General features: G+C 30.9%; 1 protein-coding gene across 1 annotated transcript; it reads right to left on the bottom strand.

The window, feature by feature from the left end:
• Positions 1 to 3,276: 3,276 nt before the first annotated feature.
• On the bottom strand, positions 3,277 to 17,390 carry LOC115890602 (putative E3 ubiquitin-protein ligase UBR7). Its single transcript, XM_030910881.1, has 4 exons — positions 17,045 to 17,390; positions 16,560 to 16,959; positions 16,292 to 16,497; positions 3,277 to 3,791 (listed from the first exon to the last, which is right to left on the bottom strand). The coding sequence occupies exons 1-4, from the start codon at positions 17,252 to 17,254 to the stop codon at positions 3,435 to 3,437; spliced, it is 1,173 nt and encodes a 390-aa protein (XP_030766741.1). The 5' UTR covers positions 17,255 to 17,390; the 3' UTR covers positions 3,277 to 3,434.

The raw sequence follows: 17,390 nt of genomic DNA, 5'->3' as shown, positions 1-17,390 counted from the left end.
CACTTTACAAACATTACTTACGAGACATCATTTTGAAACGTATTTAAATTTTATTTACCGCTGTTGTGAAAATGAATTCACGGTTTCAATGAATTCATTCAGGAAATAATCTAGCCATATATCACTCAACCTATAAATTTAATTGATTAAACTACCCAAATAATTTTTTTTGCATGATTTTGCTTTTTTAGAAAATAGTTTCATGCACAATAATTTTAGAATAAAACGGTGATTCGACCGCTTCGCGGTCTCGGGTTTTGTTAAATTATTGTGCCATTCAACTATTTTCCAAGCAAAATCACGCGCAAAATATATTTGAATAGTTTAATCGATTAAATTTATAGGTCTCGTGATAATATATGATTAATACAATTTTTAGTAATGTGTTTCTTAATTTTTTTTTAATTATTTATTCGCGCATTCAAAATTTCAGCTAAACCGCAAAAAAAGGGTATATTAATAGAGTATCTAATGTTGTATAGATAATGAATGGTATGGAACCTTTCGTGCGCGAGTCCGACTCGCACTTGACTAATTTTTTTCAATCATGTAGTATAATAAATTAAACAATGGTGTTGTATGAACACCGCTAAGATGTTCAGATTAGCTGTAGCCTTGTATATGAATTTTTAAAGTAGCTCAACCTAAGACGTTTATGGATGTAAAGCACCAGATGGCGGGGCGTATTTCACAGTCTTTTACTACAGAAAAATATTTTTTGTTACTCTGAATTTTGAAGCAACCAATAAAAACAGAGAAAATAAAAATCGATAATTTTCGGACCGTACCAATTGGTTACTAATCGACCAGATACTTTTTATCTATTAGATATGCTATAAAAGCTGGTAATTATACAATTCGACCATTGTAAATACCCGACAAATTCGTCAAGGCCGACGAGGCCGATGCTTTTCACTGATAAGAAAAAAAAATGTTTCTTTAGATAATTTTCGAGATATTTTTTCTTTCTGAATGCACATTTTTAAAGTATTTTATATTCTTTGTCCGCTTGATCTACTATACTGGTCGCACGTATCTAAGTTCTGTTTCTTCTAGTTTTAAAAAATGTTCTTACTACTTTGTAGTTGTAGTGGTTGTAATGTAAAATTAGATTAATTTTATTAAGTTTAATTATAATGTTTAGTTTAGAATACCAGAAATAGTTTAGTAGTGTTTTTATAGTTTATTATTTTGTAGTTAAGTAGTAGGTGAAGGGATACTTTGATTATTTTTTCTTTTTGTTTGATTAATTAGTAAGTTTGATAATTTTTTCAGTGTAGAATACAAGAAGTAGTTGTGTAGTGTTTTTATAAGAGATTATATTCGTTTATTTTGTAGATGAGTAGTAGGTGAAGGTATTCGGGTATTTTTTCTTTTTCTTTTTCTTCTAATTGTAGTAAGTATATTATGTATTGTGATAGATACACTATATTTTCCATCAACTTCGTTGAAAAGTGCGTTATCATATAATTTTGGTTTTCTGGTAGTAGAATATACGAAAAAAAATCTGATCAAATTTATTTTAAATTAAATTAATCGAGTCTTATTAATCAAATTAATCTAGTCAAATAATAATAATAGTTAGTTTCTAAATACTATACAGGGTGAGTTTCCTACGATGTTTTCTATGGGTATCTCGGAAACTACTGAAGATAGAGAGTCGGTTAAATGGGGAAAGAATTGCAGTTTTGTGGGGTCATAAATATGGGCCTTTCGGATTTTTCGGAGAAGTTCAAGGCTTACTAGATGTTTAAAAAAAAACAAATTTTGGCTATTTTAAAACTTGTCTCTAATTCCATTATAATCTACCGTATAATCGAATAAAAACGGCGTCAACGATGGCTATGAAATGAAGATCGTTGTCATTTTATATGTAAAATTATATGGGAAATATCATCGATCATCATTTCATAGCCATCGCTGACGCCGTTTTTATTCGATCATATGGTATTTTAGACAAAAAATTTTCACTTATAATATCACAAGAGTTTAAATTATTTTCGGAAATTTTTTTGAGGGCACGAATATTTTGAAAATTATCCCGGGTCGAAGACGAGGGATAATTTTCCTAAAATATTCGTGCCCGAAAGAAAATTTCCAGGAATAATTTAAGCTTGCGTGGTATTCGGTAAGAAAATTTCACACCTAAATTTGAAAAAAAAAAATATTAATCCAACATGACATTTTAAAATAATTTCAATTTGTTAAGTTCAACCTTTTCAACTGTCAAAAAATTTCCACTAAAGTTTCGTGGCGCCTCGAAAAAATTTCCGGAAATTTTTTCAGTTGCCATGGTAACTAGTCAACATTAAAGCATGTTATTGGTTGAAAAGTAGAGGTGTGAAATTTTCAGATAAAAGTTGTAGATAATCACATACCTAATGAGTTTGTGTTTTCTGTTTTTTTTCTAAAGCCTGTCATTTTTGACATATGACACAAACATTATGTTTTTTTAATGGAAATCCTAGTTGGCCATGACTTCATAAAAAGCGCCATTCTTTAAGCTTTTCAGCGATATAGGTATAATATGTTTTTTTTTCGAAAAATTACAAGTTAAAGCCAATTCTTTTCTTTCTTGGCTAATTCCCATACCAATAATACCATGCCAATTAGTTGGCACCAAAAATGTAAAAAGTTTTATGTTTTCAAAAAAAAATATCGTAAAATTCGTAAAGAACTCAATTTAGAATAAAATAATCTAAGAATGAAATGATTCTTTTATAAACTTGCATTAAATCAAATTAAAATAAGTATGGAACTTTTTTTTTAAATATTAATTACAGCACAATTAGCATTATCATAAATTATAAATAATGTACCAACATATCGAAATAATAATTTCTTTGTTAATACGGTTTAGAATTCTTAAAATAACAGGCAAAAATAATCCACAATTTACAATAAAATAAAAGTTTCGTTTAAATTTCTTAATCAGCTGATCATTATTAAAGTTCGCAGAAACCCGGGCTATATTATTACATTACTCTGAGGAAAATACCGAAAATAATCGATATTTTTGACTCCGCCCCGAAAGGTTCACGATTTGTCCTCCAGTTGGCAGCACATTTTGTCTAGTCGGTTGAACAACTTTAAGAATATATAAACAAGGGCTGTAGCAACAAAAGACCCACTAATAAAATAATTTTCTTTACCCTATGTCATTTGTTTAATTTTAATTACTCTAAAATTTAGTTTATAACCATTTCCCTTATTATTGAAACAAATCGAAACATCAAGTAGCCTGTCTTAGTTGTTAAGGTAATGAAACAATTAAAATTGACGACTGAAAAAAAATATTTAATTCCTGTAGCTACATACATTATATATTTAAGTACTTTCAGTGAAATCAAGATTTATGAAATTATGATATACTTAAAACAACACTACGTATAAAAAATGCTTCGACAGAAAAAAAAATAAAATGCAGTAAATTATTAGCGACAATTATATGGAATTTCAACTCTAGCTTTCTTACGTGCCTTCATGCCCTCAAAGAATTCCTTAATATCTTCCTCGCGTACGACTTTCTTATTTTCCGCAAATTTTTTCAAATACTGGCCCAAATTTTCCTTAAGATCGTTATATCCTGCGATTGCTTCAATTAGTTGGACTCGATCAAGTGAGTTTATAAATTTCTTATCTTCATTTTCGACCATAGCCTTTGCCTTGGCTTTGCTTTTTTCCTCGTATAAGTGGACTGGATCCTCGTGATCAAGAAGAAATGCAACATCTTCAGCTTCGTACATTTTCAAGCATTCATCACATGTACACAGTTGTTTTCTCCAAGATGCCTGAAAGATTATTAACATTTTTCTACAAAGTTGTTTATACACTATGTTCCCGGATTGTCTTTACAAGAGGAAAAACTTTTCTATTATTAACATTTTGAGAAAAGGCCTCCGAGTGAGGGATCAAACATGATCCCAAGCTCCAGTAACCTAACCTAACCTAACAACGCATTCTTCATAAAAGTTTTTGCTTGTTGTAAAATGGTTAATCCTCTTTATACTTTTCCAAATTTCCATACCTTTTTAGAGGAAATTATAAAAAACATCATAATAAGCTTGAATTTTTTCTAAGTCATAAAAATCAAAAGGCGTTTCTATGGTAACACAATTTCGATTTCATTCTTTGATAGATTGTTATTGGCAGAATTTTAATTAATGTCATATTTGTTGCTGTTTAAAAACGTTAAACAAGCACAAAATTTATTTAGTTCAATGCACGAAAAGAGTGATAATAGTTATCAGAAAATGTGATACTTTAACTAGGTACAGCAAAAAATATGATGTAAACCAAAATAAATAATAACATCTATAAATGAATGAAATCCGAATTGTATTACCATAGAAACGCATTTTGATTTTTAGAACTTTTATTTTCAGGATATTTTCATGTTTTTTGTAATTTTCTCTAAAGCGGTATGGAAATTTGGAAAAGTATAAACGGGATTAACCATTTTAGAACAAGCAAAATTTTTATGAAGAATGCATTTTTCTCAAAATGTTAATAATAAAAAAGTTGTAAAGACAATCCGGGGACATACTGTATAGTGTAAACCAAATTCACTATATGATTTTTTTCATATCGTCGCTGAAATGTGATAAACTGCTAAACTCCATTATTTCTAATTTTACAGGAGAGCAAAAAAACGGTACAAAAAATATATACACATGTAGGAAGTATTTTCATGCGTTAATATGATAAAGAGATGAGAATTTTATTTGCTGGGGAACAATAAAACTCAATATTTCGTGTTACATAATTTTTTTCAGACACAATAGGGAGATAGCAGATATTCGTCTTGCAGAAATAAGAAATAAAATTATACTTCTGGAGATAGCAACCTTTATTGTTTGAAATTTTGAAAATGGAATTGAATATTACCCAAACAGATTTAGAAATAATGAATTAAATTTAAAAAATATGATATTCATAACCATATATTTAGAACATCGTCGGTCTAGAAGCAAAACATACAAGTCCAAAAACGGATAAATTTTTAAAGGACTGAAGTAGCAGCATTTTGGACTTAATGAATATGAAAATAATTTAAAAATTAAACTTATAATTCTTAGAATATATGGTAGAATCCTTCCATGCTTATCCTAATTTTTATATAACGGTAGTAGACCGAGCTTGAAAAACAGTGAGTGATTTTATTAAATTTTTATTACTGTTCTCCTTATTTTTTTAATTTTTATAAAAATTATGATCATTTACGTGGAAAAACGTTGAAAAAAAAATAAAACGGATTAGTTATTATGGAAATTCTTGTACAACTAAGTAATGTTAAACTATTTATAGCACGCCGATGAATTGCTCGTATATAGAGAATTTCGTTTTTCCCTTTACCCTTTACGGATACCATACGGTATTTACAGAACGGATCGATGCAGGGTCGGACTGGCCATATTATATATACATATATATATATATATATATATATATATATATATATATATATATATATATATATATATATATATATATATATATATATTATATATATATATATATATACAGGGTGTTTCAAAACAAATGCGAAAAACTTCAGGGGGTGATTCCTTATTCAAAATAAAGGGTAGTTGCTTAATAAACGTTGGGTCAAAAGTCAACCTTTAGGGAGATATCGCGGTACAAAGATGGCGGAAAAATAATGTTTTTATTTTTTATCTTGAAAACGAAAAGCGATAGACTAATGAAATTTTATGGAAGCATTACTATTATGAAAACACACTTTTTGGTAATTTTTTCACTTTTTTAAAATGAGTGGAAGGGGTTGAAATAAACTACCCCTATCATTCTTGTTAACGAAATTTAAAGAAAAATCTTATCAAACACATGCAAAAAAATTAATTTGGATAGCTTAGTTTGTTTAGAAACTTTTTTATCTCTTGTGTTTTTTTGATAAAACTCGCCGATTTGCAATTAAAAAATAAAATGTAAAGCATTACATGTCAGGAAAAAAAGCTTTTTAGATGAAGAACCTAGGGGGCTGCTGTAATTTTTTAGGAAAAAATCTAGTCGGCCGCTGTCACTTTTTAGGTTTCTAATATTATTTTATTTGACATTACTGCAATACGTTATTATCTTACGATCAGTTAATTATTCCCAAGCCTTTTTATGATCTATTTAATTGCGTAAAAAAGGAGTTTTAATTACGTATTACATAATCAGTAAAACAATAATGGTTAATTTCACTAATGCTGAAATGGCAGATATGCATTTTATGTATGGGCGTGCAAATGGAAATTCCTTGGAAGCTTGTCGTCTTTATACAGAAATGTATCCGAATCGTAGACCTCCCACCACAGCACGTTCACTAGGCTTCATCAAAGGCTGCATGAATCTGGAACTCTCGAAAAAAGAAGTTTGGATACCGGCCGACACCGCCAAATTCGAACACCCGAATTAGAAGTTGCTGTCTTAAATATTATTGAAGCGCAACCTGAGACAAGTACCAGGAAAATTGCAGCGGAATTAAATACTTGTGCATCAACTGTATGGAGGATATTAAAAGAACAGCAGTTATATCCTTACCATATACAGAGAGTTCAAGCTCTTCTACCAAGAGATTTCGAGCCGAGAATGACATTTTCCCAATGGTTTCATCAAATGAATATGGAAAACCCTGTTCAAAAATTCTTATTTCGGACGAAGCTAGTTTCTCAAGAGATGCAATTCAAAACTTCCATAATAGGCATGTATGGGCTGAAGAACATCCTCATTCAGTTATAGAATCTAGACATCAATATCAGTTTTCCGTTAACGTTTGGATAGGAATTGTTGATGAACATTTAATTGGGCCCCATTTTCTACCTTTAAGATTAACTGGTGAGTCGTATTTTTATTTCCTACAAGAAGAATTGCCTCCTCTACTAGAACATTTACCCCTGCAGATTAGACGAGAGATGTATTACATGCATGATGGTGCTCCAGCACATTTCAGCATAGATGTACGAAGGTATTTAAATCTTAATTATGAAAACCGCTGGATAGGAAGAGGTGGGCCTCATTTCTGGCCGCCTCGATCTTCAGATTTGAATCCTTTGGATTTTTGTATTTGGGGATATTTAAAAGAATTAGTTTACGCTACACCAGTACAGGATATCGAAGACCTACGAAATCGCATAATTGCATCATGCGATATAATAAGAAATAATCCTGGTATATTTCAGCGTATTAGGGGCTCAATATTGCGTAGGATAAATGCATGTATTACATCACAAGGTGGACATTTTCAACACTTGTTGTAAAAAATTGAATTGCTCCTGCAAAAGACGTTGTGTTTTTATTTGAGTTGCAATGTTTAAACATTATTTTTTTAACGATATTATTTTGTACTTTCATGAATTAAAATACAGAATTAAAAATTGTCTTGGTAAACAATTTTTAAGAGGTTATCGTTCAGAAGAAAATGTAACGATATTATTACGAAATAAAACTGTTTGACAGCAGCCCACTAGATTCTTTATCTAAAAATGTTTTTTGTCCTGACATGTAATGCTTTACATTTTATTTTTTAATTTCAAATCGTTAAGTTTTATCAAAAAAACACAAGAGATAAAAAAGTTTTTTGCATGTGTTTGATAAGATTTTTCTTTAAATTTCGTTAACAAGAATGATAGATGATTATTTTTCCGCCATCTTTGTACCGCGATATCTCCCTAATGGTTGACTTTTGACCCAACGTTTATGAAGCAAACTACCCTTTATTTTGAACAAGGAATCACCTCCTGAAGTTTTTCGCATTTGTTTTGAAACAACCTGTATATAACTATTAGGGGGGGCCCAGCCTTCGCGGGCCCCCTTTATAGTTCATTATTTATTCTTGACAATATTTGCTTTTGCATTGCATTATGGCATTTGCGTTGCATTGGTTTACCTTGCATTAGGGTAGTTCCCTGATTTCTATACAGGGTGAGTCTTAAATAAGTGCAAATATTTTCAAGGCTGGTAAATCTCGATAAAAGAAACATGGTATTTTCTCTTTACCGTTTTTTCAAATAAATCCAAAACAACCGAGTTATTTCACTTTTAAAATTTCCAATTTTTTGCTATAATTTTGAGAATCATTGGATTTTCTTTCTTGTAAATTTAATCTACTACCTATGTTGCCATATTACAAACAAAACATGTTTTTGAACTAAAAATTAAAAAAAATCCAAATTTTCAAAAAAAAATCTCGTTACATTGCCACCCGGGACCCTTTGGCCTAGTTCGATCCTGGATCGACGTACTGAATAAAAGAAACATACGAATAAGAAACCGTGTGTTTGCTTTAGCATGATCGTAACGGAAATTACGGAGATAGCAGCATTTCGGTGGCTATTTCCGATCATTGGGAGTTAGCAGATTTTATTGAGTTAAAATAGCAAATTTTCTTTAATGGGAAAAAATGTATTTGCTTTCCCTATTTATAGAGTATTTTTTTCTCTTTCTAATGGTATAAAAAACTTATTAACGTAAAAAATGGAGTTAGCAGGTTATCACGTTTCACTGACGATATATTTTTCAACCTCTAAAGTTGAGTTTATATTTATCCATGATCTGTCATAAACCAATAAAATTACGCAAAAATGACGACGGACACATCACGGATGCGTGTAAATCTATAGTAGGTACCTAATAAACTTATTTTTTCATGTTTTCTACATAGAAGAGTTAATAATAGAAGCCCGTAAAACATGTTTAATTACACATGACAAATGTAATTGAACTGTTTGCCTAGTGAATGTACCATATGATTGAAAAAAACCTCTATAAATGATGGCCAGGGAATGAGAATCGATGGTAATTTTGACGAGAATTAATCTCTAGACATCATTTACTAAAAATTGGTCAAGTGCGAGTCGGATTCGCACACGAAGGGTTCCGTACTATTCATTATCTATACAACATTAGACACTATATTATTATAAACTTTTTTCCGATTTAGCTGAAATTTTGAATGCGCGTATAAGTAATTAAAAAAAATGAAGAAACACATTACTAAAAATTGTATTAATCAATAATAAATATGTAAAAAGTAAAAATAAATATGTAAACATATGTAAAAATTTAAAAACAAAACGATTAAATTCTTACTTAAAAGATACATACATACATACCAAAGACATAAATATAGACCGAACCTCTCATTCATAAATACTCGTTGGTAGTGTATCAAACATTCCAATGTGTCAAACAAGGACAGAAGAGACAGAGAAGTCTAAAATTTCCGACCCCGGCAACTAGGCGCATTTGGATTGTTCTAATGGCCAGTGGCGTATCGTTTTTTGGAACGAATTTAATTAGTAAAGTAAAAGTAAAGTAATTAGTAAAATGTTTACTCCATATTAATATACTACATTAACACTTTTTCGTCAGATGAGTTTTGTTATAAGGTATAATATAATAATATAATTAATATCCCACATATACTTATGTTGAAACATTAGTAGGTAGTTTTCGAAAATCGCTCCAACGTCGATTTTCAATTTAAACTTTCAGTTAATTCTATATAAATTTTCAGTTACTTTTGAATATTTACAGGGTGACTCAGGCTACCGAAACAGTTCTATATTAGGTTTGTGTTTGGTGACTTTTCTTTCAATTTTTTTTTCAGAATATGGAGGCAATGGTAAAGCACATTTTAGACATTTTTGTAAACATAGGTGGCCGGAACATATTTTCAAACTAAAGTTGTAGATTTGCCATTAAATTTCCATTCCAGAAATACCTAGGGTTGCCACCTGTCCTTTTTTGGACTAACTTGTCCTTTTGACTTTTTTTGACTTAAAAATTCATTTTTATTTACGTATTTTCACTGAGAAAATTACCTACAGCAAACAGAAATATTATTTTCGTCCAAATTTAATTAGAGATGTTATAAAACTTAAAAATAAATTTTTCCTGTTTAGAATAGGCAACATTATTTAGAACTTCCCGTTTAATCTCAAATGATAATTTAGGTTTTAGTTTTACCTTTTTTGATCTTAAAAAGAACTTTTTAAAATTAGTAATTAGTAACGATTTAGTTAGTTCGCAATCGATAGCTTCCTGTAAAGTACTGTGTAATAGTTGTTTAATCTTGTATTATTAATAACTTCCTATACCTAAAATCAATATTTAATGAGAAAATTGTGTTTTTTTGAAAATATAAGACAAGATTTGGCTTTCGGTCTTCTTCTTGTATTATGATGGCTCTGATACGAGGCAATTACCTTTTAGTCTCTCAATAGAAGGCATGTATCATTAAAAGTATCAAATCTGTGTGCTACAGTATGGGATTTCTGTCGCATAATAATATTACGTTTATTTACAAATCCATTACTTTTAAAGGTAGCTTCATCAGACAATCAAATTTTAGTTAAATGTCCCAATCTTCATGAACTGTATTAAGCATATGTATTGCGGTTTGAATCACCCCGAGAATCACCCTGTATGTTGACAAAATATTTTGAAAATGTGCGTTACAATGGCCCCCATCTTATGTAAAAAATTGAAATAAAAATTACAAACCAAAACCGTAATAGGTAAAAAGCTTTTTTGGAGGCCTGGGTCACTCTGTATATAGGTATGTATAAAACTAGTAGCCTAAGAATTATTTACAGTTCGTCCCATTCTAAAAAAAAAGGTAAACACACCGTACAAATAACTCTAGGAAGAGGTATTTGTACGGTGGTAAAAAATTGTTTAAACCAGGCCGAAGGGGCAGATATAATAATGTAACAAAATGTAAAAAAGGGCGGGTAAACACCTTTGTTTATTTGTTGAGCAAAATTCCTTTAGAATATCGTATATAATGACCAAAATATGACGCAATTTTAAGAAAAAAAATGTCACTTTCTGGCTTATATTAAAGTTTCAAATGCAACGTTTATATTCAAATTTGTTATGATCTACAACAGTTAAGTAGTAATTGAGACGAATTATAATTCAATTACCGGCTACTACGTTCTTGTTTTAATATCTCAAAATTCAACAAATATAATTAGAAATTATTTTAATTGTGAGAGGCTGCCTTGTGGGACGCCTATGTATGGCGATTACGGCGCGGCGGAAACAATACCTACCTGTGAAAAGACAAATTCGGGTAATTTGAGCTTATTTTTCCACACATTTGACACTGTCGTACCATATTGAAAATTCGCAGATTCAATAGTACGTTAAAAAAGGCAAAAACTACTGAAAAACACTGAAAAGTTCACTTCGGACTTGATTCCGACTTCAAACACACCGTAAGCTAAACGTAGTACGCTATAACGGACTATGGGCCGTCGCGAGGGGTGGTGGGACGGACGGCTCATTTCATTCTGCAAGACTAGCAGCGATGTTGCCAATAGTTCTAGACGTTTCAGCACATTAAACAGTAAACATGTCCTTCAATAGTAACGCCAATATCCTCTGATTAATAACATATTATTACGCATGCTTCTTTAAAAGTAAACTATTAATTTAATTAAGAAATTGAGATTTATTGATATCCGCACTGCAAATCAAACTAAGTAGATAGGCGCAAATTTGAGATGTGGCAATGTCGCCTTCTCTATCTCAGTTGGTTTTTACAGTACGTAGTCAACCTCCGATTGTTTGATCGGGTTAAAATGCAAAATGTGATATCTGTTCTTCCTAAATCTATGATACATACATACATATGTCAAAATATTTACTCATTATACTAAAAAGATAATGTTTAGTGAAGGTACTTTTTTATTTATAAACATTTATTTAATTCTGTTTTTAGTATTTGTTCTTACAGCGGCAATATAGATACATTATCTGTGAAAATTTCAACTGTCTAGCTATAACGGTTCATAAGATAGATCTTTGTGACAGATATAATAATAATAGGGTTCCCGTTTTTACACATTGGGTACGGAATCCTAAAAATTGACATAAAACTTGTCAAAAAGACTTGATTATACTCAGAGCTGCAAGATCACAGAAAAATTAAGTCCTCTTTGATTTAAATCATTATAATGACTTGTCATTTGATTTTAAGTCATGTTTCGAGATCTGACTTAAGACTTAAGATTTAAGTCTTTTTCCAAATGATTTGTGACTTAAATCTTTATTCCGAAATAGAAAAAGATTAAGTCTTTTTAGAAAAGACTTAAGTTATTAAAAAATTTAAGTCTTTTTATAGAAGACTTAAGCCGTCAAAAAGATTTAAGTCTTAAGTCAGATTTTTTGATATTTTTATGATAATTTTTTAACAGCAGCATTTCTTTTTCACACACCTATAGGGAAATTGGAACAACTTTCGTTGCACGTCATCAATGATACCATGCGTCGTCTTATGGAGTTTGCTGGTGGTCGTATTATAATGTGCAACCAAAGGTTATTTTAATTTCCCTATAGTATAGTACATATTGTAATCGCAAAACATTTTCCGAAGCACGTCATCAATCATATCGACATTGACATTAAAGTCCATAAATCTGACTAAATTAAATTTTGGCAAAAATGTTTAAATTTGTTGTATAATTTAAGATATCGAGCAGCTCTTCATTTTACTTTATAGAGCAAATGATTGTAAGATTTTTTATTTAGATTAAAGCTGCAAAAATTAGTTTAAACCGAATTTTATTATGGCTATGATGTTGGTCACATTGCGCCGTGTTCAGCAATGTTGTCCTTTATTATTTGACAATTATCCTAGTGTCAGTCATTATTTTGTATAATATCGTTAAATATCGTGTTGTTGTTGAATCTTTGTGACTAATTCTCGTTTTTTTTTGGCTATTTTCATAGTCTTTTTTTTTAAATTGCACTTTTACGAACTAAATTTTAATTTTAGTTTGAAAGAGCATTTAAATCTGCTTCGACTTATTTAAAAAAATACATAGTGCTGCATTTGAAATAACGAAGTTTTTAAGTAAAATAAATATTTAAAATAGACCAGCAATTTTTGATACCCCTGTATACATTTAAGGAAGCAATCAATTTTTTTAGTAAAGTTTATTTCTCTAGCTTGAAAGGCAGCACAAGAATTAATTCTGAAAAGTAATGAACAAGGTGTTAATAAACTTTTTATTATAGCATGCATATTTAAATATCTTTAAATATTTCAAAAACCAAAGCTTTTAAACATATTAAACTCTTACAATAAATTCCTTATTTTATGTCCAAAAATCCAAAAATGAAATAAAATACCGGGTGTTCTATAAGAAAAAATATAACTTTGGTATTGATCTTTGTTCTGACACACCCTGTACATCTCAAAATAATTTTAAATTATGCACATTGCCTTCCCACATATACCCATAAAATATTTTGTTTCTACGTCTTTCCGTTTTCGTATAATCAACCGAGGCGAATGAGGTGCGCCACCCTGTATAAGAATAAATTACAATTACAACCCTCTTAAGACCAACTTGCAGTAAGTGCCATTAAAACATAAAGAAGAGTATGGGCCAAATAAAGCTACACGCACACTGGTGCGATCACGGCTGCGATCACGATCACGATCAGGGCAGCGATAACATGAGCGATCGTTCTAGCACACACCAACGCGTTCACGTTCACCGCCGTATCTATATGTAGTGCGCCATCCTGTAGGTATACATGGGTACAAATTAAAAATGTGAATTATGTATACCGAAAAAAAAACATTCTTTAATATTTACCTACAATATTTAAACTTAAACAATAAAAATGTATACATATGTACTATCCAATCCAACTGCAACTCCAATTTTGTCTCAAAATTTTTATTTTTAATTCTATTATTTTTGTAACTTGGATCGGATAAATCATATAGAATTTTGTGTATTTTTACAGCCTTAATTGGCTGCTCTGTTAACTCCATTTCTAAATTGCAACAAGAAAAAACACATAAAATAACGGAAAATTCCTATCAGTTGGGTCGATCACGCGATCAAACTCGACAAGTTATTATTATGTTCTTGAATCTCGGGCTTTCCGGTATTTAACGTAGTCGCGGACTTAAGTCATGCGTCAACGCTTGTGTGTTGTGTATTTAAGACTTGTCGTGTAATATTACATGTGTGGAGGATAACTGTTTTTTGAATGGGTATATAAAGTTTTGGTGCAAGTTCAAGGCCTTTCAGACTATCATGTAATGATTTTGGGATCAATCCTGTTGATGACACTATTATTATTATTATTATTATTACAAAAATCAACAGTAGGCGGGTAAAACCCGATGAGACTATTGAATCACATAATCACATTTATCTATCACAGTTGTAAAAATAAATAAATAATGCACTGCGTACATTCAATTAAAAAACACAAATCACAAATCAAAATTAACATCACAGTTTACGATCACATGTAGTGAATAAAAAGGTTGTTCCAGCTCTTCATTTCCACATCAAGTCTATTCTTAAATGTATTGACACTTGTAGAATTCACTGTATCATACTGGAGCCTGTTCCAGATATACACTACTCTATTTGTAATAAAGTTCCGCCTTAAGAGCTTTTTACAGCGTTCTTTATCCAATTTTTTGTTATGTCTCCTAAGGTTGTGCGTTTCACTGATATGGAAGATGTTCATGACGCATCCATAGTAGCCACTTGTAATCTTGAATGTCTCGATGGGATCGCCACGAATTCTCCGTTCACGAAGAGTTGTTAGACCAAGCCTTTGCAGTCGATCCTCGTATGGCAAATTCCTCATCTCCAAAGGAATCATAGTGACCCTCCGCTGAACACGCTCAAGCATTTGAATCTGATCGCCACCGCAGAATAGAACGCCGCCAGGCCGCTTGGTCTCCAAAACTCAATCGCGCCAATGTGAAACGGCGCATATGTATTCTTCAGTAACTTTTGGCCGCGGCCGCGTGGAGATCGTGATCGCGGCCGTGATCGCACCAGTGTGTGTGTAGCTTAATGAAGTCTAGAACTTGATCTCACCAAAATTATCATCGATTGTCATTTCCTAGCCATCTTTAATGTCTTTTTTTCTCAATGGTATGGTACATGTGTCAAAAGAGATTGATATGTATATAGTTAATGAAATAATAGTTGAATTTTTTCTCAAAGTCTTAAAAATCAAAAAGCGTTTCTATGGTAATATAATTTCGATTTCATTCTTTGATAGATGGTTATTATTAATTTTCATATCTTTTGCTGTTGTTAAAGTTTCACATTTTCCGAACTCTATTACCCTTTCCATAGCATAAGTAAAAAAATGTTGTGCTTCTTTAAAATTTTAAAACAGCAAAAAATATGACGTATGTAATGTATATCAATAAAAATCTATCAATGAATAAAAACGAAATTATATTATCATAGAAACCCGTTTTGATTTTTAGGACTTAGGAAAAAATTCAACTATATTTTCATGTTTTTTTTTTAATTATCTCTAAAACGATACAGAAATTAGGGAAAGTATAAACGGGATTAAGCATTTTAGAACAAACATTTTTATGAAGAATGCATTTTTCTCAAAATGTCAATAGAAGTTTTTCCTCTTGTAAAGACAATCCGAGGACATACTGTCTAGTAATATCAATTTGATTTCATTGATTAACGTCATATTCTTTGCTGTTGTTAAGGTATTACATTTTCCGATAGCTATCGTCACCCTTTCCGTAGCATTGACTAAATAAATTTTGTGCTTCTTTAACATTTTAAAACAACAAAAAACATGACATTAATTAAAATTGTATTTGTATTGTATTGTATTGTATTGTATTTAATATTTAGCACCAATAAACTATTTGTATTTGTATTTGTATAAAATTCTATGAAAATGAAATTATATTACCATAAAAACGCGTTTTGATTTTTAGGAAGAAAAAATTCAATATTTTCATGTTTTTCTTAATTTTCTCTAAAACAGTATGGAAATTTGAAAAAAGTATAAACAGGAAAGTATAAACAACATCCCACAGCCGGCATTTCATCAGTCGACTATTTTTAATAAAATAAAAATAGTTTGGGTACCTAGGTCGACTCAGCCTTAAAATGAGTACCTACTTGGGATTTACAATCCTTTGGTAATAATAGACGGCTGAAACGTAGTGCTAGCCACATTACCTATCTTGAATACCGAACGGCTCTAGTACGACAAGCTGTACCTTGCTACTCCCAAGGCATTAAACGCTATATACAGGAGATATTAGGTACTATTATTATAAAGAGGATTAACCATTTTAGAACAAGCAAAATGTTTTTATGAAGAATGCATTTTTCTTAAAATGTTAATAATAAAAAAGTATTTTACTCTTGTAAAGACAATCCGAGGACATACTGTATATGTGCGATAACATTGTAGTGGAAATTAGAATAGAAAAAATGAAAAACTACACCACATTTAGGTAAATACTTACATCCACCCAAAATCTAGCAGTTGATCTCTCTGATTTTGTCTTTGGCATTTTACAATCTGGTGGCATTGAAGAATCATCATCATTATTTGTCTCAGTTACATTTACTTCTGCAGTTTCATCTGTCGTTTTCTTGCTTTTATTAGTTGTTAAATCATCATAATGAAGAAGAAATTCATGTTTAGTAATACATAGTTCACAAGTCATTTCTAGAAAAATAAAATGCAGGAAAATAAGCACGACAGAGTTAAAATATATCATATGAAAATACCTGCAAAATTATCACTTGGCACTTCAACTCCCAAATGTCTGGAATGATACCAGTCTTCACAAATAATACACTGAATCATCTCATCAGGAACTGGATCTTCGACATCAGGATAGGGTCGGTGACAAACGCAGTAAGTTCCAGAGAAATTTTGATTGTAGACATTAAGATCATTTTCAGATGCTTTGTCCTCACATAAATTACATTTATTTTTGGAAACGGCAAATTTATTATTGCCACAATCACAACGGAAGTTCCGTTTTGTGTAAAGTTCTATCAATTCGTGCCCATCATGGCAATGATAACTACAAGCTAGGCAAACTCCAGCGCCTTTCTCAGGATCATCCTTTGCCTCCGGTATACATGTTAAACATGAGTACAAAGCTTGGCGTTTTAAATATCCCTATAAATTAATAAACCAACTGTAAACTGAATTCTTTTCACCTTCTTTTTAAATGTTCTAAATTTAATTTTGTAATAATTGTTACCTCTGTATATGAGCAAGCCTTATCATTTGCAGCTCCAAGAATTGCACCAGTAGTTTCTATAAGTTCGTCTTCTAATTCCAAGACATCATTTAAAGTGAGAGTAACGACTCCTGCTGAATCATCTGCGTCCGCAGTTTCTTCAGTACTTTCTTCCAATTGAGATTCATCTGGGTTAATTTCGTTGTTTGGTTCGGTGGGCTCAGACGACATAGTACTAGGTAATTTTGTTAAAATTAATTAGAATTATATACTTTCAATAATTTTTGTTTGTCAGAATAGATTAACCTGTTTCTAAACAAAAGACAGGAAACCGGGAAAACAAATGGCGCGAATTAACAGAAATGAA

This window comes from Sitophilus oryzae, unplaced genomic scaffold, assembly GCF_002938485.1.
Source record: "Sitophilus oryzae breed Bouriz unplaced genomic scaffold, Soryzae_2.0 scaffold_888_pilon_pilon, whole genome shotgun sequence".
Lineage (NCBI taxonomy): Eukaryota > Metazoa > Arthropoda > Insecta > Coleoptera > Curculionidae > Sitophilus > Sitophilus oryzae.
Note: the sequence above shows the minus strand (reverse complement) of the source record. Positions and strands in the feature narration are given on the sequence as shown.

Coding starts and splice junctions, on each gene's coding strand:
- LOC115890602 (XM_030910881.1), bottom strand. CDS start 17,254: ATGTCGTCTGAGCCCACCGAACCAAACAACGAAATTAACCCAGATGAA. Junction 16,960..17,044: donor AGGCTTGCTCATATACAGAG/GTAACAATTATT, acceptor ATTAATTTATAG/GGATATTTAAAACGCCAAGC. Junction 16,498..16,559: donor GCCAAGTGATAATTTTGCAG/GTATTTTCATAT, acceptor TTATTTTTCTAG/AAATGACTTGTGAACTATGT.